At 39.9% G+C, this 24,964-nt stretch overlaps 2 protein-coding genes across 5 annotated transcripts in view; one reads left to right on the top strand and one right to left on the bottom strand.

Annotated features, from left to right (window-relative positions):
* Positions 1 to 24,964, top strand: part of LOC132398275 (sodium- and chloride-dependent neutral and basic amino acid transporter B(0+)-like) — a 90,948-nt gene that overhangs the window by 36,305 nt on the left and 29,679 nt on the right. For 3 of the 4 annotated variants that reach the window (XR_009513600.1, XM_059977448.1, XM_059977450.1), the window contains exons 9-10: positions 14,484 to 14,609; positions 17,833 to 17,951. Coding sequence is in view for 3 of the 4 variants with exons in the window: in XM_059977448.1 (XP_059833431.1) it covers positions 14,484 to 14,609; positions 17,833 to 17,951 (245 nt within the window). In the remaining variant the exon portion in view is untranslated. The remainder of the gene's footprint in view (positions 1 to 14,483; positions 14,610 to 17,832; positions 17,952 to 24,964) is intronic. The other variant, XM_059977449.1, reaches the window with a different exon arrangement.
* Positions 1 to 24,964, bottom strand: part of LOC132398276 (uncharacterized) — a 1,154,100-nt gene that overhangs the window by 1,112,414 nt on the left and 16,722 nt on the right. The window lies entirely within an intron of this gene.

The following is a 24,964-nucleotide window of genomic DNA, read 5'->3' as shown; positions in this document are numbered from 1 at the left end:
ATCGCTACCTGCAAAACGCTAAGCAGAGAGATTGTTCCAGAGATCAACAGTCTTTAAAAATGTAGCTTCGTTCATACCCCTTTTGGCCATTCATCGTCCTCACCCCTTCATCTCTGGTAGTTAAAACTTTCCCTTTTAAGGAGCACCAGCAAGGTAAACGTATCAGGGTCACAGGCCCTCTCATCGATGGGGTTGAGGTGGTCTATATTTGAATGACTGCAAGGACCTCTCTCTGGAGGCACCCCCTTCTGAACTGGCCCAACTGCTGAAAGGGCCTCATTCCCCATTCAGGCTAGAAGAGACTGCCTTCAGATGTTGTGTGCAATTTCTTCGCTTTCTCAGTCTCCTGTGCCACTGAAGTTGTGGAAGCTGCTGTAATTTAAATCCCTTCCCATCTATTTTCCCCAAACATCTTTTCTATTCCATGCTGTACAACTAATTATCTGCCTTCAGCAACCAGCCTTCATTACAGCGTACTGTTGCCATTACACTTTAACAAACTATTCTTGGCTTTCTGTCACACTCTCTCAGTATCCTTGGCCTTTACATTTGATGTGGGTCTGCTTTCATCAACTGTGGTCAGGTCTGCTGTGGTTGGTTGGTGTTCATCTCTTAGGTTCCCTGTAATTACACGGTTACTGGGTACACTTGATTCCCTACTCTGTCAGTGGGGGCAATAAGGAGATTCATACAGTCCAGTGTTTCCACTGACTGCCTCGCCCAGTCTGCACCCAGATACAAGTGTCACTCATAAAAAGTACTATCTGTGGTCCAATCCATCTGGGAGCAAACCCTGTCTTTTCAGGCAACACCCTCACCATGACTTGGTCACCGGGCTGTGGAAGGGACTCTCTCTTTTCTCTCCAGTTCTCTTTGATCAGCAATGCTGCTGTTGTTTTGTTCAATCCCACAATGTGTTATCCTGGTTACTGTGGTTCTTCACATCTCCATGTACCCTTACTAAACCAGCAGTTGTTGTTTCTTTCTGTCCATTTACAATTTCTGTTCCTTCTTGTTCTTTTGCTGCCCTCTTTGCACTGATGTCTGCCCACTCGTTCCCTTTTTGCTCCTCACTTTCCCCTTACTGTAATCATCTCAGGCAACTGCACTACTTCTAACAGCTCTTGACAGTGTTCAGCCCCTCCCCTTGGGACCTCACATCGCCCGGCCCCTCCTCCCTGCTTGGGGCTGCTGTCCCTCTGTGGGTCTTGCTAGCTGTGTTGCAGGTCACACATGATCACCGTCTGATTAGTCCATGTTAGCCATTCTTTTCCTGAGTCTATGATCACATTTGCCTTACTCAGTGTGTCTACTCCCAGGATAGTACCTTCATTGTTTGGGCACACCCAAAAATCTACAGGAAGGTGCATACCCTCTGAGTTATCCAACCCCGAATATTCCTTAAACGTTTGATATTTATGTTCTGCATTGTCTATAGCTGGCTCTTTAGCTCTCTGAATCACCTTACGTTATTGCCTACCCAGTTACTCTTACCTCCCCCAACTCACTGTCTCACTGCCGCTTTAAAAAAGCAATATCTCTCTTCATTGTGGGCATTCCCAGTAGTTGCCCATGTCCCATCCCACACTCACTGGACCGCAATATCCCACATATTCCTTGGGTACTTTGCTTTTACCAACACAAGTGTATCATTGAGGCGCATCTGGTGAATTTCGGTCTTTTCCTTGAGCTTGTGCTAGAGTTCTGCATACTCTCAGATGACCTTAATGAGGATGGTTCTGACAAAATGCTCTGCTTCTCCCCAAGGTCGTAATCAGGATCAGAGGCTCCCTTGGGCCATCAGGGCTCTCAACCTGATGTTGTTTGACCTCAATACAGATACTTTATATCTGGGTAGAACCTCTCCCTGAAAGAATTCCCGCACTATGCAAAATATAAATGACAGCTACTAGGTAATAGTACACACTTGTGTTCAGTTCTGGTCACCTCACTACAGGATACTATAGAGAGAGTGCAGAGGAGATTTACAAGGATTTTGCCTGGATTGGAGAGCATGCCTTATGAGAACAGGTTGAGTGAACTTGGCCTTTTCTCCTTGGAGCGATAAAGGATGAAAGGTGACCTGATAAAGATTATGAGAGGCATTGATCATGTGGATAATCAGAGGCTTCTTCCCAGGGCTGAAATGGCTAGCACGAGGGGGCACAGTTTTAAGGTACAGAGGAGATGTCAGAGGTAAGTTTTTCATGAAAAAGAGTGGAGGAAGCGGATACAATAGGGTCTTTTAAAAGTCTCTTAGAAAGGTACGTGGAGCAGAAAAATCGGTTATGCACCAGGGAAATTCTAGGCAGTTTCTAGAGAAGGTTAATGGTCAGCACAACATTGTGGACCAAAGGGGCTTAATGTGCTGTAGATTTCTATCTTCTATGTTTTAGGTTAAAACTACAGAACATGTACTCCGCCATCTGCCACTTAGGTGCGTCTAAACTCATAATGCCTGCTGTATTCCTTTGCATCTGTTATGCCGAGGCATACACTCTTGCAAATGCACATGCTATTCTGGTGTCCCAAACCTTCAATAACTACTTCTGCAATTGGTGGCCCCATCTCACCAAATTAACACAGGAAGTTTAGTCTCTTACATAAAAACACACAGAACCAGTTACCTACCAGTTCAGCTCTCCGGCGTGCTCACGATGCCAAGTGATCCCATAGCCAACAACCAAGACAGGACCATTTATGAATGCTAATTTAAAAATGACTCACCCACTTAGATTACTGAGACCACTGGTCATACAGTGAGTTGCAAAGGCATCCTGGAAGAGCCCCCTAATGTTGTTGCATAACAAAGTCGCTGGAAAGAAGTACTGGTAGGTATGAGGCGGTCTCATTATTTAACAAAATGAGATGGAGCAGGCATCACATTGAGTCCCCTTCAGAGGCAAAAGAGAAAAGTACTGTGCCTGCAAAAGGTTTGGCAGGCATTCTTCAACCGTAATTAAACTGAGAAATATGAGTCTCACAACATGCAAGAGATTGAGCTTTAAAGTTTTCTGGTGAGAAATCAGAGATCTCAGTGCTGGATAGGGAAAGGAATTTTTGAACTGAATTTAATTGATCTTGTTTTTTATATACTTCACATACATGAGGAGCAAAAATCTTTACATTACGTCTTCATCTAAATGTGCAATGTGCAATTTATAGTAATTTGTAATAAATATTATGTTCAACAGGACAGTCAATATAGCATAGAAATACAATTGTATCAGTGTGAATTAATCAGTCTGATGGCCTGGTGGAAGAAGCTGTCCCGAAACCTGTTGGTCCTGGCTTTTAATGCTGCAGTACTGTTTCCCAGATGGTGGCAGCTGGAACAGTTTGTGACGAGGGTGACTTGGGTCCCCAATGATCCTTTGGGCTCTTTTTATACACCTGGTTTTGTAAATGTCCTGAATAGTCGGAAGTTCACATCCACAGATGTGCTGGGCTGTCCACACCACTCTCTGCAGAGTCCTGCAATTGAGGGAGGTACAATTCCCATAACAGACAGTGATGTAGTCAGTCAGGATGCTCTCAGTTGTGCCCCTGGAGAAAGTCCTTAGGATTTGAAGACCAGCGCCAAACTTCTTCAACTGTCTGAGGTGAAAGAGGCGCTGTTGTACCTTTCTCACCACACAGCCGGTATGTACAGACCACAGGAAATCCTCGGTGATGTGGACGCTGAGGAACTTAAAGCTGTTCACCCTCTCAACCCCAGATCCATTGATGTCAAAAGAGGCTAGCCTGTCTTCATTCCTTCTGTAGTCCACAACCAGTTCCTTTGTTTTTGCAACATTGAGGGCGAGCTTGTTTTCTTGACATCCCTGTGTCAGGGTATGACTTTTTCTCTATAGGCTGCCTCATTGTTATTTGTGATAAGGCCAATCAATGTGCTATCAGCAGCAAATTTAATCTGGCATCTGAGAGCTGTGTAACATTGGCATAAAGTTGTTTGACCAGTCAGAAACCTACTGGCAAAACAAACTGCTGGAGGTATTCAGTGAGTCAAGCAACATCTGTGCAGGAAAGGGATGGTCAATGTTTAGGAAAGAGAACCTGGTTCAGCACTGAGAATGCAGAGAAAAATGGCTAGCACAAAAACATGGGAGGAAAGGGTGAGATGAGGGCTGGTAGGTGACAGGTGAAATTAGATTGGCTGGTGGATGATGTGCAGGTGAAGCCAGATAAGGGAATGGAATAGGGAAGGTAGGGATGGAGGGTATGAAGGAGCCCAAAGAGAAGAAACATACTGTAGGTGGATTGGTGTATGGGTGATGGGCAAATAGAACTAAATGGGAGAGCAGAAATGGCAGTGCAGAGCAGATGGGTGGACAATTGAAAAGGTGAACAAAGGCCGAGAGAGAATCTTGGTGGACCAATGGGAATGGGAAAGGAACACAGGGGATGTGGGCTACCTGGAACTGTAAAACTCAAAACGCATAGTCAGGATACACAACTGCTCCTCCCTCCCATCCCCCAGGGCTGTGTGCTGAGTCCAGTGCTGTACACTCTGTTTACACATGACTGCACGGCCAAACATCTGAGCATCGTCAAGTTTGTCGATGATGTGACAGTGGTAGGGCTCATCACTAACAATGATGAGGTGGCCTACAGAGAGACAGTGGAGCACTCAGGGCCTGGTGTCACGCAAATAATGTCAACAAGACAAAGGAGATGGCCATCGACTTTAGGAGAATTCGTGCCACTCACACCCTCTTTACATCAGTGCCACAATAGTCGGATTTGCAAGTAGTTTCAAATGCATCACACACAACTTCTCTTGGTCACAGAGCACATTCTACAGAGTCATAAAAGCTCTTCAATGTCTTTACTTTCTGAGGAGGCTGAAGAGAGCTGGATTTGTGCTCATCCATACTCATGTCATTCTACAGACGTGCGATAGAGAGCATCCTGACAAACTGCATCACTGCTTGGTATGGAAACTGCACTGCAGTGCACAGGAAGGCTCTACAATAGGTAGTCAAAACTGCTGGATGCATCACTGGTGCCAGCCTACCCCCACCCCCCCCATCAAGGATATATATACAGAAAGGTGCTGAAAAGAGCCAATAACATCATAACAAATCCCACCCACCCTACCCAAGGACTGTTTATCCCACTCCCATCAGATAAATAATCCACACCAGGACCACCTAATTCAAAAAAAGTTACTTTCTGCAAGCAGTAAGGCTGATCAACATCTCCATCCAACTCCACCACTACTTTATTATTTCCTGTCAGTCACCTATATACAGGCTAGTATCATTTACGGCCATTCAATCAATCAATTTATATGGGCTATCTTATGTATTAATATTTAAGATGATTTTTATTATTATTTTATTCTTTATCTTTTGTGTTTCTTTTTTGCGTGCACTGGATCAGGAGAAACAATTATTTTCTTCTTGTTTATAATTGTGTGCAGGAAATGACATCAAACAATCTTGAATTCTGAATCATTGTTCATACCATTGGGTTGTAGACTGCCCAAGCAAAATATGGAATTTTGTTCTAGTTTGCATTTTGTCTGACCATGATAGTGGTGAAGGAAAAAGGAAAAACAGTTCAGTGTGAGATGGAACAAAAATTAAAATGGCTGTTTGCTCCACAAAAAGGTTGAGTAATATACATTTGTTTTCTTGATATGGAAGAGAACATGGCATAGGCACTCTACCTCACCTGAAGGACAGTTTAGGTTCCTGGTTGGTGGTGAGAGAGGATATATATAAGGACATGAGTAAAGAATCATAGTCATAACAATTAAAACACAGAAACAGGAACTGTGGCCCATCAAGCTGAACCATTTAAGCTCCCTACTCCCAATGGCCATAGCCCTCCTTACCCCTACCACCCTTGTACCTATCCAAGCTTCTCTTAAACATTGAAATCAAGCTTGCATGCACCAGTTGCATTGGCATTAAGCACTCTCCGGACCCTCTGAGTGAAGCAGTTTCCCCTCATGTTCCCCTTAAACTTCTCACTTTTTACCCTTAACCCTTGACCTCTAGTTGGGAGTCTCACCCAACCTCAAAGGAAAAAACCTGTTTGCATTTACCATATCTATACCCCACATAATTATGTATACTTTTATCAAGTCTTCCCACAGTCTTCTACGTTCCTAACCTAATCCCTATAACAGGTCCTCAAGTCTTGGCAGCATCCTCATAAATTTTCTCTCCTCTTTCAAGCTTATTTACATCTTTCCTGTAGGTAGGTGACCAGAACTGCATACAATATTCCTGATTATGCTTCACCAACATCTTATACAACTTCAACATACCTTCTCACCTCCTGTATTCAGTATTTTGATTTATGAAGGCCAAAGTGTCAAAAGCTTTTTTTATGACCCTATCTACCTGCAACATGACTTTCAATGAATTATGGACCTGTATGCCCATATCTCTTTGTTCTACCACATTGCTCAGTGCCCTACCATTCATTGTGTAAAGCTTAGCCTGGCTGGTCTTACCGAAGTGCAGCACCTCACACTAGTCTGTATGAAATTCTATCTGCTATTTTTCAGCCTATTTTTCCAGCTAGTCTAGATCTCACTGCAAGCCATGATAGCTGTCCTTGCTGTACACTACACCTCCAATCTCCGTGTCATCTGCAAATTTGGTGATCCAGTTAACCACATTATCATCCAGGTTGTTGATAATAGATGACAAACAACGGCCCCAAACCAGATCCCTGCGGCACTCCACTTGTCACAGATGTCCAATCAGAGAGGCAAGCATCTACTACCACTCTCTGTTTCTCCCACAACACCAATCCCTAATCCAATTTACTGCCTCATTGTTGTGTCTGCAACTACATACAACTACATACCATATATATTAGATAAAAGCATATACACAGGAGATTGCTTTAACTGGTGTATTCACATTGCAGTGAGAAAGAGAGAGAGAGAGAGAGAGAGAGAGAGAGAGAGAGCAGTGCACATAATTAAACAACAGCATATATGCTGACATCAGATCAATATGTAGTGCTAAGGAGGCTGGTCATTGCCCGAAAAGAAATAGATCCATACATTACACTTCCTCCCTCTTTAGCTTAATGCAACATAAACTGTATACATACAAAACATTCAATTTCCCTTTCACATACCAAATAAAATGCTTTCACAATAGCAGTCCATAACTAACTTCACAGTTCTAAGGATTGTCTATTTCTTTCAGGACAGCACCTTGGGATCTTTAGAGTGGCATCAGGTCTGGTAGGTGTCTTGTCTAAGGTTTCAAAGGTACATTTAATGTCAGAGAAATGTATTTGATATACATTCTGAAATACCTTTTCTTTGCAACCATCCACTATAACAGAGGAGTGCTCCCAAAGAATGAATGACAGTTAAATATTAGAACCCCAAAGTCCCGCCAGCTCCCCCCCCCCCCCCCCACCACGTTCTCTGTTTCTGTGTTACATTGCTGTCAGTGACATATCACAGCGATGTAAATCTGGTGACTGTAATGTCTCGGTCTTGTTGGATGTAATTGACTCAGGTGTGTTCTTCAGTTGAGTATCCGGCATCTGGTCCACATGATGTCTCCATATCTGATCTCCAGCATCCACTTTGTACAGCTGTGGTCCAGTTCTTGTAGCTATCCTACCGGGAATCAAGTGTCTCCTTGGTAATCGGGAGCTAGGATTTCCTGTCCAATCTCGAAGTCCCTTGCTGCTTCACTTGGAAACTGGCTGAACTGTTTATTCTGTACTTCCCTCTGGAGGTCTAGTTTCAGGAACTCTATGTGAGATCTCAGAATCCTGCTCAAGAACAGCATTGCAGGTATTTGATTTGTCATTGCTTGAGCAAAGTTCTGATACACAAAAATGAAGTTGTCCACCTTGTGCTGTAAAGAAATGTCCTCCTTGTCCATTGCTTTAATGGACTTCTTGAAGGTTTAGATAAACCTTTCAGCTAATTCATTCATTGCTGGATGGTGAGGAGCTGACTTGAAAAAACCGATGCCATTTTTCTTCATGAACAGTCTGAATTCTTCTGACATGTATTGTGGTGCATTATCTCTCACAATTTGTTCCGGTAAGCTCTTTCTGGCAAAGGTAGTTCTCGGAGTGGAGACAGTCCTTGCTGAGGAGGTTGACTGCATTTGTGTAACTTCCGGCCACTTCAAACGAGCATCCACAGCAAACAGAAATATGGATTTCATGAAAAGCCCAGCAAAGTCCATGTGTACTCTTTGCCATTGTGAAAATGGCCACTCCCACAAGTATAAGTGCTCTGGGGTACATTTTGAACTTTTTGGTATTTTGATGAGCTTCTGGCCAAGTGTTCAATCTGTTTTTCCATTTCTGGCCACCACACACAGCTCCGGACGAGATGCTTTATCGTGACTATATGCAGGAGTCCTTCATGCAGATTTTCCAATACTCTGGTATGCAGTTTAGAGGGAACAACACGAGAACCACACATCACATTCTTTGAAACACTAGCAGTTGGTCTCATCTCATTGAGAACTCTGTAAACAAAGGATTACATGAGCTGGCCATCTTTGCATTGTGTTTTCATAGACTTTTGACAAATGGTCCACCAATGCTATGTGGAACATTTCTGCTGGGTCATTGTGTGAAGACTTGTATTTTCAGTTACCATAAGTGGAAGACGTGACAAGCCATCAGCATTGCTGCGTACACTTGAACTCTTATGTCATAAAAGAGGGCTCCTAGAAATAGTGTCCCACGTTGTAACCATTCCAACGTTGGGTAGCAGTCATCAATGGAATTCACTTTCAGGGATTTCAAATGGACACGGAGAGCTGGTGATGGGTCACTAGCATAAATGTTTGTCCTTGGAGGTAGTGGTGGAATTTCTTTACTCCCCATACTAGACTAAGGGTTCTCTCAGTCAATTTGTGCGAACAGGTGGCCCCTGTTTTTGGAACGTTCGCTTTATGACAGCTTGCTGTTACGAAAGACCTACTGTGCTGTCTTTACGACAGTTATTTAGTTTATAATATTTCCGCTTAGTAATTCATTCGATAGTATTTTCTAGTTAGAAGTGTTTAAAGTATATTCATTGCATGTAAAATATATCGGCATGCAATGACGTCACATCCGGTTTCGCCGCGTCTTGTGGGAAAATACCGGTTTGAAATTAGCGCGAGGGTGGGGGCTCACCACGAGGCAGACCCGAGCAGAAGTTGTTTTGCAGGCATGAGAAATCACAGTGAGAGCAACGCTGTAAGTTAATAGATAATCGATATATTGAACTAAGATGTTAATGCCGATCCTGTTAGAAGTAACGACGGTAGATAATGTTTATGCTTTCGTTAGTTAAAGAGTCGCGGATAGTTTGCATGGAAGTGTATTTAAAGTAGTCAATGGAGCAGGTAAACTCTCCCTGTATACTGCACCTTAGTGTAATGTAGTTATAGTCACCTTTGCAAGTATTTACACTTGAAATGTGATATTAAGGAAGGAACAAATACTGTATCAATCTTGTATTGTTTTATCAACAGTTTTCACCATATGTTAATGTGAAGAGTGAACAGTAAATGGTTAATCTTACTGCGATCTGGTTCTTATTAACTGTGGTTTATCTCGACGTTTAATTTGGCGTTTCATTACACGCGAAGGAGAACGTTACACCTACATTAGTACATGTTTTTGCTAACCAAAGAGGATTTCCGCTTTTACGAACAAAAGTAGCCCACTTTATTTGTGTGTTTACCCAGAGAAAGACTACCATGACCATGAAGCCTTGTGCGGGCAGTTGCATGGGCATGCGTGTTCGTGCTGATTTTTTTTCTCCAAATCAATTTTGGCTTGCTGTCTTCCCGATTTTGATAAGTGAAACTATATTGTACATACAATATTTCTACTTTATATAGGCTGTATATTTATCATATGATTCCTGCGTTTACTGTATGTGTGTTATTTTAGGTCTTATGTGTTATTTGGTATGGTTTGGTAGGTTATTTTTTGGGTCTGGGAACACTCAAAAATTTTTGCTATATAAATTAATGGTAATTGCTTCTTTGCTTTATGACATTTTGGCTTTCAAACAGTTTCATAGGAACGCTGTACCTTCGGATAGCGAGGGAAACCTGTAGTTGTATTCTTGAAGCAAACACAATCGGGCATTCAGATCCATCTTTCATAACATGTTCAAAGCAACTCAACACCATAAGAAGATGCATGGCACACCAGTTTGATATGCAGGGATGGGTCATAATAGGTGAGCAGTTTATCAGATGTTATTAGTCTCCTTATTTCCTTGAATGCTTTTTCACATCTTTCTTGCTCTTCTATGTAATGATGAGTTCGATGGGTGCAGCACTGTAGCAATGTTTGGGAGAAACCAGTGGTAGTAGTTTACAAGGCCCAAGTATGACCTGAGTTGTGACACATTTTCCGGTTTGGATTCCTGTAGCACTGCTTCATCCTTCTCATGTGACTTACGTAAGCCATGCTTGTCAATGACTTGTCCAGATTGTGAGATTTCATTCTTGAAAAACTCATATTTCTCTCTCTTTCTGCACAGACCATAATTACTCAGTTTGGTAAGCAATTTAGCAAGATTCTGGAGGTGTTCTTCTTCATTTTTACCAGTCACAATAATGTCAGCAAGGTAATATTATGTACCTGGGATATCTTGGTCTATTGCTCTTTGCAAAGTTGCTGGAGCTGATACAACACCAAAGATGAGATGATTACATTGGAACAGACGCTTGTGAGTGTTGATTGTGAGGAACTTCCTGCTTGACTTTTCAACCTCCTTTGCAGATAGCCTTGTGACAAATGTATCTTTGAAAACCTCTCCTCACAAGGATCCAAAGATGCAAAAATGTCTTCTATTTGTGGCAGGGGATACAGGATAGTACACAGCACCAGGTTGATGCTCACCTTCAAATCCCCACTTATGCGAACGGCTCCAACCTTCTTGATTACTGTGACAATGGGCATGGCTCAATCACTACACTCAACCTTAGAGAGAATTCCAGATGCCTCCTAGTTCTGCAGTTCAGCATCAACTTTAGGACACAGTGTATGAGGCATTGGGTGTGCTTTGGTTCATGCTGCAGTTGCCTGTTGATGCCACACTGAGAGCTTTGCTTGAGTGCTACTCTAATTGGACTTTTCTCAGCCATTCTGTCCAAAAAGTGCTGACCCTCCACTTTTCAATACATAAAGCTCTAACTGCTGTGCTTGGCTTCCATATGTCACCTTCACTTTCAGTTTGCCTTTGACAGACACTTTTTCACCTATGTTGGTCTTTAGCATTACTGAGGTCCTCTCTAATGGTATCTTAGAAAACAGTCTGTTGTAGTCAGCCTCTGGACTTATAGACAAAGCTGACCCTGTAGATAGCTCCATTTTCAGTTTTACATGGGACACATCTGTTTTGATACATATTATATAGCAATCTGCTGCAGTAGTACTGGTACAGTTCTAGGCATGACAGTTCACCTTTGTCAGACTTGATGTTGTCTGATTTGGTTTTACATTTGGTAACTTTATGCATTTGCATAGTTTTGTGTTTGAGACTTATCACTCGATTGTGCCTTTGGTCTGCTTTGCACACCCTTTCCATATGACCATGTCTGTGACAATTTCTGCAGACACTTTCTTTGAATCAACAGTCATCTGCATCATGGGAGGATTTGCCACATAGCTAATGTTTTTGGGTTTTTTGCACCATTCAGGGACATTTTGTGTAGTTCACTCTAGCTTTTCTATAGTTGTGCTGCACCCTTTGCTGCAGTCTCTAATGGTATTACAATGGCCAATGCCCTTTCTAAGGTTAGGTTACTTTAGGACAGTAGTGTGACAACCCACTTTCTGAGCAGGCGAACTGGCTCACAAATAGCCAACGCGCAGGAGGAGACTTTGGTAATGCACCTCTGACGCCATTTCCGCCCGGAGAGGGTGGGCACTAGGGATTAAGTGCCAGTGCCGCAAAGTTTGAATAAACTAGTCTCCAAACGACTTACCGACTGCGTGTCTTTATTTCAGCGCTGTGTGTAGCACATCGCTACAGTAGCCTCTTTTGAGTGCTTTGACTATACATGCCACTTACAAACCTGTCCCTTAATGCATCAGAAAGTCCATCTCCGAAGTCACAGTACAGGAAAAGTTTGTGCAGTTCTGCTATGTATTTGGGAATGCTTTCAACTGTCTGGTTGCCTTTGTAAAACCTAAATCTCTCAGCTATTACCAGCAATTTAAGTTTCAAGTGATTTTGCAAAATGGTAGCAATTTCGTCGAAAGTCTTGCTTGCTGGCTTTGCAGGGTTACTAAGTTGCGTAAGAACTACATTCTTGGGTCCATTAAGCTAAGAAACTTAAGAGCTCTCTTTTGCTCCTCTAGAACCACAGAATATTACAGCACAGAAACAGGCTTTTTGGCCCTTCTTGGCTATGTTGAACCATTTTTCTGCCTAGTTCCATTGACCTGCACCTGGGCCATATCCCTCCAAACCCCTCTCATCCATGTACTTGTCCAAGTTTATAGAACCACAGAACATTATGTTATTCACATTACAATACAGTTCAACCTGCTCGATATGTGACTCCCAGCCTTCATTAGACCTACCAAATTCATCACCTTTCCCGACTGAAGCCATTGCCATGTTAATTTCACTTTAAATTCAATCCATCTTTCACTGTTCCTCACAGATTCTTTTGTTAGTGTCTGTGACGATCTTCTCTGTACTGCTTAGCTCTTCCTGTTTGATCCTGTAATCGTGCCGTAATTGCTGGTGTAGTTTGTGATAATTTCTGACATTCAGGTTTGTACTCATTGCCAATTTGTTGTGTCTGTGAACAACTAATATCAATTACTACCAGCGACTAAGAAGAGTAGTGTGAGCTGCCTTAACAACACGCATCTATAGTGATGAAATGCTCTGAAAGGTTGGTCATGGCTAGAAACAACTCCTGCCTCAGCAAGAACCTGGACCCACTACAATTTGCCACAATACGATGCACAAATCCACGGTGACTATCTCTAATCTGTCTCAGACTATTCATATACTTATGTATCCAGTCCCTTGGAATATCTTCCAATCACTTTTCCACTACTGATATCAGGCTCACTGATCTATAATTTCCTAGTTTTTTAAGAGGCTTTCATAAACAGCGCAACAACATTAGCTGTCCTCTGCTACCTCACCTGTCACTTAGTATTATTTAAATATCTCTGCTTGGTCCCCTGCAATTTTTGCACATGCCTCTCACAGGGTCTGAGGGAAAACCTCGTCAGGCCCTGGGGACTAATCAACCCTAATCTACCTCATGACAGCAAACACCTCCCCTTCTGTAATCAGTACGGACTCCACAAAATTGATGCTGCTTTGCATCATTCCTACAGACTCTGCCCATCTCTTGCCCATCCCCATCTCCCATCTCGTTTTACAGATGCAAAAAAAAAATTAAGATCTCCTCTACCTCTTTTGGCTCCACGTGTGGATTACCATTCTGATCTACGAGAGGACCAATTTTGTACCTTGTAATTCTTTTGCTTTAACATATCTGTAGAATCTCTTTGGTTTCTGCTTCATCGTGTCTGCTAGACCAACCTCATGCCTTCTTTTAGCCCTACTGATTTCCTTCTTATGTGCTATCTTGCATTTCTTATACTCCATAAACACCTCAGTTGTCCCTACTTGCCTACACTTGCTGTGCATCTCCTTTTTTTTTCTTACAAGCACCTCAAAATCTTTTGAAAACCAAGGTTACCTAAACCTGTTATCTTTAATTTTTACATTGACGGGCTCATACAATTTTTGCATTCTCAAATTTCACTTTGGAAGTGTACCAAGAACACTGTATTGGACTTTCTCCAATTTAAAATCTTAACCCACAGACCAGATCTATCTATTTGCACATTTACTTTGAAACTAATCGCACTATGACCACAAAATGCAAAGTGTTCTTCTGTCACCTGCCCTGTCTCATTCCCTATTGACTCTCTCATGGGCACTTCCATGTACTGATGAAGGAAACTCTCCTAAACACTGATCTTTAATAGTAGTTATAAATTAAATGTATGATGCTCAGTGGATGCCCAATAGGCAGAAATACATTTAAGCACCACAGCTAATGGGAAAATAAAAAAGGTGTAAAGTGATAAACTGTCTCAGTTTTTAAACAAGACTTTTAAACAAGTCTTTTAAAAACTTTTAAACAGTTTTTAAACAAGACTCTGTCTCAGAAAAGTCCTTGGGGTTTCTGCCCTAAAATAGTTTTCTACATACTAACAAAGAAAATAAAGAACAAAATTAAAAGTATGCAGGGAAAATATTGGTGAGTCTGACATTAGAGTCATGCCCTGGAATTAAATATACCAGGTTATGAATTAGGTGGAATCATAGTTTACTTGAAAACATATACCACCTTAATGAAACTAAAAATCTGCTGCTTCAAATAATGCTGTACTTCCCTCCAAATGACGTACTCTTGCTTGTGTATACAATGTATACTGCATACTTTAAAGGACCATTCACTGCAATTGTTTCCACTGTTTAGGTTTTGGTTTGGCTTTCATTGCCTATCCAGAGGCTTTAACACACATTCCTTTGGCACCTCTGTGGTCCATCTTGTTTTTCTTGATGTTGCTCACTCTGGGACTGGACACTCAATTTGCAGGTTTAGGTAAGAGTGATGTTACCACCCTTAACTAAATACTTTTGATATTTAACTATATAAGTTATCAAATAACTTTCAGTTGAGTGAAGAAATTATTGCTGGTGGTTATAATGATCAGATGTCCATCTGGGAAAATCCCAGTTGTGTATAGGGCTCTGGACGCTTCTCAGTCTTGTCTCAGTCTCAGTTTTAACAATTCCTCAGTTTTGCAGTCATTGCTCAAAATTGCACGTAGTCCTGCTGCTACATAGACCTCACTGAACTGGGTTGGGTCAGCATCATGTGACAAATAGAAGCTGATGCATCCAGAAAAGGTAGATCAGTGTGGCAGGTTCAGGGCATAATGCTTCAGATTGTAATTTTTCTTGGACAACAAGCTTTTTGTTTCAGATGAATATAACTTCAAAAATTTCAACAGGATTTACTCTCGCCATATATTCATCCATCTCTACTGATCTCCCTCCTGGTACTTACTTCTGCAAGTGGAAGAAATGCTACACCTGCCCATTCACCTCCTCCCTCACCTCCATTCAGGCAACACTCCACCTACAAGTCTGTTGTATGTGGTGCTCTCAATGTGGCCTTGTCTAAATTGATGAGTTGTAACATAGACTTTGTCGAGTGCCTTTGCTCTGAGTGCAACAAGCAGGATTTTCCAGTGGCCAACCACATTAATTCCAATCCCCATACCCATTCCAACGTGTTAATCCATGACCTCCTCTACTGTCATGATGAGGTCACTCTCAAGATCGACACTGTGTGTTTCATCTGGGTAGCTTCCAATCTGATGGCGCAAACATTGGTTCTGGAACATTGGAACTATAGCTCTGGTAATATTCCCCCCTCCTCCTTCTCCTTCCCTCTTCTTTCATTCCCACTTTGGCTCCCCACTTACCTCTTCTCGTCTCACTTGCTATCACTTCCCTCTGGTGCCCCTCCTCCTTCCCACCCTCCTCGCAAATTCCTTCTTCTCCTGCCCTTTATCTTTTCCACCTATCACATCCGAGCTTCTTACTTCATCCCAACTCACCTAGCTTTACCCATCACCCTCTAGCTTGTACTCTTTTTTATTCTGTCTTCTCTCCACTTCCTTTCCAGTCCCGATGAAAGGCATCCCCCCTTTATTCCTTTCCATAGATTCTGCCTCATCTACTGAGTTGCTTCAGCATTTTGTGTGTTTTGCTCAAAATTTGAATCTCTTGTTAACAATTTTTTTTTAGTTATTCCATTTTTGATGAATCTCTCTGTTCAGGTGATAATTGGTATTTTTCCTGAACTGAATCAAGTCCTATTTCTCCGCTGATGATTAGTGTGCTGTGTTTCTGAGGATATTAATTTTGCAGTCCATGGTTTCTTCCTGAAGTTTGCCATATTAAAGTAACTGGAACACATCCACTGTGACGACAGATGGATAAAGGAAAACAGCCTCTTTTCCCATACTACTAAGTTGCTAAACTAGTCCTATTTATCTCTGTGTGATCCATATCCTTCAAACCTTTTCTATTCATCTATCTGTCCCAATGTCAATGTCATGAATGTACCTTCTCTATCACTTCATCAGTCAGCTCATTCCACATATATTTGATACTTTGAGCAATTTTCCTTTCAGATCCCCTTGATATCTTTCCCAACTTAGTTAAAATCTATGGCTTCTAGATTTGGCTCCCTCATCCAGGAGAAACAATTATGGCTATTCATAAACCTCTGTAGGGTTACCCCTCAGTCACCTGTGCTTCAAGGAAACAAGTCCTAGTCTGTCCAGCTCCCATAAATCAAACAGTCTAGGCATGATAACATATAAATATTTTCTGCACTTTTTCCATATTAGTTGTATTCTTCATGTAGCTGGGAGTCTAGGATTGCACACAATACTCGAAGTGTGGTCCTTACTAATGATGTGTACAGTTACCACATGATGTTCCAACTTGTGACCTGACCAGTGAAGGCAAGCATGCCAAATGCCTTCTTCAGACCCCTGAATGCCTATGTCATCACTTCAATGAACTTTCAGCCGACTAGATAGTGTGGATGTGGAGAGGATGTTTCCTATGGTGGGGGGTATCCTGAACTAGAGGGATGTTATCTTTTAGCTCTGTTCTAAAGAGTTGTCTCAAAATTGAGGGGCAATCCTTTAGAACAGAAATAAGGAGGATTTTTTTTAGCCAGAAGGTAGTAAATCTGTAGAATGTTCTGCCACAGACTGCAGTGGAGTCCAAATCTGTGTGTATATTTAAGGCAGAAGTTGATCATTTCCTGATCGGTCAGGGCATTGAAGGATATGGCGAGAAGGCAGGTGTATGGGTTGAGTGGGATCTGGGATCAGCCATGATGGAATGGTGGAGCAGACATAATGGACTGAATGGCTTGGTCCTGCTCCTATGTCTTATGCTCTTATGGTTAGGTTTTCATGCCCTGCAACACCCTAGACTGCCTCATCATTTAATATGCAATCTTGCCTTGCTTTGCCTTACCAAAATGCAAAACCACACATTTTAGTCAGAATTAAACTCCATTTTTCATTCATCAGCTCACTAGGCTAGTTGATAAAGATTATGTTGTAATCTTAGATAACCTTCTTCACTGTGTACTATTCCACAGATTTTAGAGCTACTGTATCTATACACATATCAACCATACCATCTGTATTCTCATTGAAAACATTAATAAAAATAACAAACAACAATGGACCCAACAATAATCCCTGCAGCAAACCAATCTTTGTCTCCTATTGTCAAGCCAATTTTGTATCCATCTGGCTAGTTTTCCTCCATTTCATGTGATCTACACTTATGGACCAGCCTACTTTAGAGTAACTTGTCAGAAGACTTTGCCTAGCCAATGCTAACCTCATCTATCTTCTTGGTTATATCTTCAAATAAAACGCCATCATATCCATATGATACAATTTCCCACACACAAAGCCATGATATCTCTAATCAGTCCTTACCTTTCTAAGACCACGTAGATCCTGGCCCTCACGATCTCCTCCAATAACTTATGCACCATTGACACAAGGCTCACCGGACTATCGTTCCCAGGCTTAACCTTAGAACCTTCTTTCATCCAGCTTTCTCGTACCTCAACTATGGCTATTGATGATACAAATATCAGTGGATACATTTGGCTATTCCGTGGGAATTCATCTATTGTTAAGCATTTTAAAAACTATGACTGGAATACTGTGAGACACTAGTTATCAATAATCCATTAAAGAAAATTCTTTCACCAGAAACGGTTGTAACGACCTTACTTGAGCAGATCCCAAAGTTTTTGCAATCGAAGCATCATTATGTGTCAAATGGAATTTGCCTGCTGTTTTATTTCCTCGGCCTTATGTTTGTAACAGAGGTATGATGTTTTATTATAATATCGTTATATTTCCATGTATTGCTGGTCATCATTTGTGAGGTTTCATAGAAGTAATAAGGAAGAACCTAGATGTGTTATATTTCAATTTGTTTAATGAGCAGAGTGATGTCTGACTCCACGTGATGGTGTCAGGTCAAAGAGATTAACTTCATCTGCATTGTCATTCTGTGGATCAGTTTTATACTGTAATCATTTTTAATCTCTTACTCTGATTCACTTAGTTCTCAAGTTCATCTCTGTTAATCCAACAAACTGGCTCAGTTGTTAGATACATGCAACACCTGATCCTACATCTCCTCTCTCACCACCATTCAGGGCCTCAAACTGTCCTTCCAGTTGAGGCAACACCTCACTTGTGAATCTGTTGCAGTCATCTACTCTACCCTTGCTTCCAGTGCAGCCTCCCGTATATCGGTGAGACCTGATATAAATTGTGGAATCACTTTAAAGAGTACCTTCACTTTATCCACCAGAAAAGGTGGGATTTCCCAGTGCCCACACATTTCAATTTACTTCCCATTTTCATTCTGACATATCAGGCCATGGCTTCACCTATTGATGAGGCCACACTCAAGCTAGAGGAGCAAACCTAATATTGTGTCAAGGTAGCCTCCAATCTGATGGTGTGAACATCAATTTCTCCAACTTCAGGTAATTTTTACCACATCTATCCTTTTCCATTTCCCATTCTACTCATCACCTCCCTCTTTTTTATTATTATTACCCAGTACTCATGGTTTTTAAACCATCAATTCTTCCAGTTTCTGCCATTTTTAACTCAACCACCTTTCTTTCTTTCTTTTTCAATCTTTTTATTGAGTTTCATATAAATATAAAAAAAACATAACATAATAATGAATAGGTTATGAATACAATAGACTTGAAATTACATTGATAATAGGATAATAATATCCTATTAAACATCAACAAAAAAAGTACATTAATCAATCGAGTCTATATAATTATATATGAAAAAAAACAAAAATAATCATCAAAAGAAAAAGAAAAAAAAAATAAAAATGTGTGAAAGAAAATATATATATGAAACAAACACTAAACTAAAACTAACATGGGCAATAATAACAGTTTATAAGTATATGATAGTGTCAAAGAACTCCAGAACTCCATACCTGAACAAGAATAAGCAGAGAGAAGGTCTGGAAAAGGCCAAATTAATTCATATGAAAATGTCAAATAAACGGTCCCCAAGTTTCTTCAAATTTAATTGATGAGTCAAAAATAGTGCTTCTAATTTTTTCCAAACTCAGATAAGAAATAGTTTGAAAAAGCCACTGAGACGTGGTAGGAGGATTTACTTCTTTCCAATTTTGTAATATAGACCTTCTGGCCATTAATGTTACAAAAGCAATCATTCGTCTGATTGAAGGAGAAAACTGATTACCATCCTCATTTGGTATACCAAAAATTGCAGTAATAAAGTGAGGTTGTAAATCGATGTTCCAAATTGAGGAAATGGTAACGAATATGTCCTTCCAATAGTTATGTAAAGTGGGACATGACCAAAACATGTGGGTCAGTGAAGCCACTTCTGAATGACATCTGTCACATTGAGGGTTAATATGAGAATAAAATCGAGCAAGTTTATCTTTAGACATATAAGCTCTATGTACAATTTTAAATTGTATTAAAGCATGTTTAGCACATATAGAAGAAGAATTAACCATTTGTAAAATTTTTTCCCATTTATCTGTTGGTATATTGTATTGAAGTTCTTTTTCCCATTGTTGTTTAATTCTATCAGACATCTCTGGTTGTATCTTCATAATCATGTTGTAAATAAAAGCAACTAATCCCTTCTGACAAGGACTTAAGGTAAAAATCAAATCTAAGAAATCTGTTGAAGTTGAGTTGGGAAAAGATGGTAAAACTTTATGTAAAAAATTTCTGATTTGTAAGTATCTGAAGAAATTAGATTTAGGTAATATAAATTTATTGGAAAGTTGGTCAAAAGACATCAAAGTACCTTCAAAAAAAAGTTCACGAAAACATTTTATACCTTTCCTTTTCCATATGCTAAAAGCTTGATCTGTCAAGGAAGGTTTAAAGAAAAAATTAAATAAAATAGGGCTATCAAGAACAAAGTTTTTCAGAGTAAAAAATTTCCGAAATTGAAACCAAATTCGTAATGTGTGTTTAATAACAGGATTAGATATCTGTTTATTGAATTTAACTAAATCAGCAGGAAGAAAAGAACCAAGAACAGAGAATAAAGAATATCCCCTTACCTCAATGCATTCCAAATTTACCCACTGTGGACACAATAATGAGTCCAAATCTAATTTCCAATATGTTAGGTTACGGATATTATTCGCCCAATAATAAAATCTAAAGTTGGGTAAAGCTAAACCACCATCTTTTTTAGATTTTTGTAATTGCCTTTTACTTAACCTGGGGTTTTTATTTTGCCACACAAATGAGGAAATTTTTGAATCAATGTTGTCAAAAAAGGATTTAGGAATAAAAATTGGTAAGGCTTGAAATAAATATAAAAATTTCGGTAAAATCATCATTTTAATAGCATTAATCCGACCAACTAATGATAGGAATAAGGGAGACCATCTTGTAGTAAGGTGCTGTATTTGAAGAAGCATAGGTAAAAAATTCAGTCTAAATAAATCTTTATATTTCTTGGTAATTTTTATACCTAAATAGATAAAATTATCAGTAACAACTTTAAATGGAATCCTGTCATTCAATAAAGTTTGCGCGTTTAAAGGGAATAATTCACTCTTATCTAAGTTTAATTTATAACCAGAAAAACTACCAAATTGAGCCAACAAGGATAAAATAGTGGGAAGAGATCTATCAAGATCAGAAATATATAACAGCAAGTCATCAGCATAAAGTGATAATTTGTATGATTTCTCATTACGGGTAATACCAAAAATATTAGGAGATTCACGAATAGCAATGGCTAAAGGTTCTAATGCAATATTAAATAATAAAGGACAAAGGACAACCTTGTCTTGTACCACGAGATAATTGAAAAAAGGAGGATCTATAATTATTTGTAAGAACAGAAGCAACAGGTTTATAGTATATTAGTTTAATCCATGATATAAAATTAGGACTAAAATTAAAATTTCTCAATGCATTAAATAAATATGTCCATTCAACTCTATCAAAGGCTTTTTCAGCATCTAATGAGATAACACATTCTGGGACTGTGGGTGACGAAGTATGAATTATATTAATCAATTTTCTAACATTAAAAAAAGAATACCGATTCTTAATGAAACCAGTTTGATCTTCTGATATAATCTGTGGTAGTACCTTTTCTAATCTAGTGGCTAAAATTTTTGTAAGAATCTTAGAATCTACATTTAATAATGATATAGGGTGATAAGATGTACATAAAGTAGGATCTTTATCTTTTTTAAGAATTAGAGAAATAGTAGCTTCATAAAAAGATTGAGGTAATCTCTTCTTAGCAAACGCATTGTTAAAGATTTCACATAACCAAGGGGAAAGCAAAGAAGAAAAAGTTTTGAAAAATTCTACAATATAACCATCAGGGCCAGGAGCTTTCCCTGAATTCATTGATGAGATAGCCTCACCTATTTCGGCCATAGAGATAGGAGCATCAAACAAGCTACGATCTTCACCTATCAGTTTAGGAATAGTCAAATTGTTAAAAAAATTATCCATCATGGACAGGTCACCATCAAATTCTGATTGATATAAAGATTTATAAAAATCTTGAAAAGTATTATTGATTTCTTTATAATCAGTAGTTAAATTACTGTCTTGTTTACGAATTTTAATAATTTATCGCTTAGTCGAAATAGCTTTTAATTGATTAGCTAACAGTTTACTAGTTTGATCACTGTGAATATAGAATTGAGCCCTGGTCCTAATTAATTGATTTTCAATTGAAGAAGATAATAATAAGCTATGTTCCATTTGAAGCTCAACTCTCTTCTTTTAAAGTTCTATGGTAGGAGTCACGGAATAAATTTTATCAATTTCCTTAATTTTATCCACTAATAAAGCAATATCCAAATATCTTTGTTTCCTTTTACCAGCGGAATACGAAATAATTTGTCCACGGATAAAAGCCTTGAAAGAGTCCCAAAGTATTCCTCTGTCAATTTCTTCAGTATAGTTTGTTGAGAAAAACAAATCAATTTGCTGTTTTATATAGGTGACAAATTCTGGGTCTTGAAGCAGAGTAGCATTAAGTCTCCAAGATCTAACATTATTGGAAAAGTCCGGAATCTTAATAGATAACTTCAAAGGTGCATGATCCGAAATAGTAATAGAATCATATTTACAATCAATAACATCCGTTAATAACTGATGATCAATAAGAAAAAAATCAATTCTAGAATAACTATGATATACATGTGAAAAAAATGAAAATTCTTTATCTTTAGGGTTCAAAAACCGCCATATTTCTGTAATTCCCGAATCAACCATAAAAGAATTAATAAGTAAGGCTGATCTATTCGGAAGAGTTCGAATAGGTTTAGATCTATCCATCAAAGGATTCAAACAACAATTAAAGTCTCCACCCATTATCAACATATATTCATTCAGATTAGGAAGGGAAGTAAATAAACGTTTAAAAAATTCAGGGCAGTCAAAATTTGGAGCATAAATATTAACTAGAACCACTTTCCGATTGAAAAGTGAACCAGTTATCAACCAACCACCTTTCATTATGCAAAAAAAATACTCAACAATTTTGCTGCACTTCAACAGGTAAGTAGACATCTTGGGTTTGTTTGAAAAATACCTTGTCACCACTGTTATGCTTTGTAAACTCAGAAACATTAAACTGTTGAAATGTGAGTATTATTAAAAGTAAGTTAATACTGCCGGGGTTGGCGGGGTCTTTACTTCCACTCTTTTTACTCCCAGTATGCATTGTATATAGTTCCTCCACCCATGCCGCACGAGGTACCTGGAAGCCTCTGTATTGTAAATATCATTTGCCGTCCCAGATGAAGATGCTCTTTTGGCCATCAAGTTGTCGAGTGGTCTTTTTGTAAAGTAGAAGTTACCACATATTTTTGGTGACGAGGTAAACTGGTTTTGTGGACAGGTCGGCCCTGTTTTTGATCAGGAGCTGTGAGCGGGCGAGGAGCCTCGTATTTGGATGGCTGCGTTCAGAAAGGTCAGTGTGTTCGACGAGCAAATCTAGGAGTGGCCAGAGTACAAGCAAAGGTTGGGCCACTTTTTCTGTGCCAATGGAATTACTGAGGAGACTAAGAAGCGCTCCATTCTCCTGAGTGTGTGTGGGACAAAGACGTACAAGCTGATACAGAACTTAGCTACATCGCGGAAATTGGGAGAAATTCCATACGACGAACTGGTCAAGCTCGTGGGGAACCACCACAATCCAAAGCCTTCGGTGATATTTCAATGTTTCAAGTTTCCCAGCCATGTCCGGAAGCCAGGTCAGTCTGTCGGTGATTTTGTGGCCGAGCTTCGGCAGCTGTCAGAGCTTTGTGATTTTGGAGCCATGTTAGGTTTGTATGCAACATTAAAATTGCCGCCTTACAACACTGCTTGTTGGGGGAAACCCCACCGTTAACTTTCAAGACATCCCGAGAGAGTGCTGAAGGCATGGAGTTGGCTGCTAATAATGACAAGGATATACAGAACGGATATGGGGGGTTGCAGTCGGCGGCAGTGATCCAAGTCAAGATGGAGACTGGTAAACAGGCAAAGCAGGTGGAATGTTTTTGGTGTGGAGGAACACACTATGTAAATGTTTGTAAATTCAAAGATACTGTCTGCCATGCTTGTAGCAAAAAGGGACATTTAGTTAAAAAGTGCAGGAGCATAAAGGGTGAGGTTAAGCCTGCGCAGGGGAAAGCTCAACAGACTCAGGCAGCCACACACCACCTAGGGCAGGGGTCGGCAACCTTTACCACTGAAAGAGCCATTTGGACCCGTTTCCCACAGAAAAGAAAACACTGGGAGCCACAAAACCCGTTTGACATTTAAAATGAAATAACACTGCATACAACATTTTTTTTGCCTTTATGCTATGTATAAACAAACTATAATGTGTTGCATTTATGAAATCAATGAACTCCTGCAGAGAAAACAAAATTACATTTCTGCATGCAACAAAAACATTTTGAACTCCGAAAAAAAGACGTTGGGTTGAAGATTACTTTTAAGTAAAATACTCAACGTCTATTTGAGTCCTTCTTGTATTTATGAAAAACGCCAAACTTAAATTGTCCTCCAGCAGCAAACCAAAAATAACGTCAGCCAGCTGTCAACCCGAAAAATAAAAGGACTATTTCACTGAACAATGAAAAAATATGAATATACATAAACTAATAGGCAATTAAAATATTTATCATACTTGGTTAATGGGATTTCTGCTCCTGGACCTCAGCGCACAGCGTCTGCACATCAGGGCTGTATGATGTCACCTTCATCTTTACACAGGATCGCAAGCTGTCATCTGTGAGGCGTGCGCTATGTTTGTTTTTAATAAAGTTCATGTTGGAGAACACCTGCTCACATACATATGTGGATCCAAAGATTGACAGGACTGCAAGCGCATATTTTTAAATGTTTACATAAATGTCGGGGATAGCATTCCATGTTTCGAACACAAGTTTGTCCGGTCTGAGGAGGTTTTCAATATCACTCCATCTGTGATTCTGAGGAAGAACGGCCTTCTGACGGGCAACATCTTCAAGGTCTGCTGTCAAGCGTCTAAACTTGGACACCCATATGTCTTTGTCGGCTATGTCGGCCAGTTCCATCTCAAGATCAGGTTGACTCACACCTGCCAATGCAGTCGTATTCAGTAGAGATGAATTGATGCTTAGGGGAGTGACCAGGAAGGATAATGTGTTTTTTACCTCTCTGAAGCATTTCCCAAACGATGTTTGCATTGCGATGATTGCAGAATGTAAATACTCCGAATTTATCATGTCGTGAGCTTGTTTGAACTCTCTCAAATTGGGAAGTGAGACAATGTGCCTTTCTGTAAATCTCTG

Source organism: Hypanus sabinus, chromosome 8 (genome assembly GCF_030144855.1).
Source record: "Hypanus sabinus isolate sHypSab1 chromosome 8, sHypSab1.hap1, whole genome shotgun sequence".
NCBI lineage: Eukaryota > Metazoa > Chordata > Chondrichthyes > Myliobatiformes > Dasyatidae > Hypanus > Hypanus sabinus.
The sequence above is the reverse complement of the archived record's forward strand: the minus strand, read 5'-3'. Positions and strand labels throughout refer to the sequence as shown.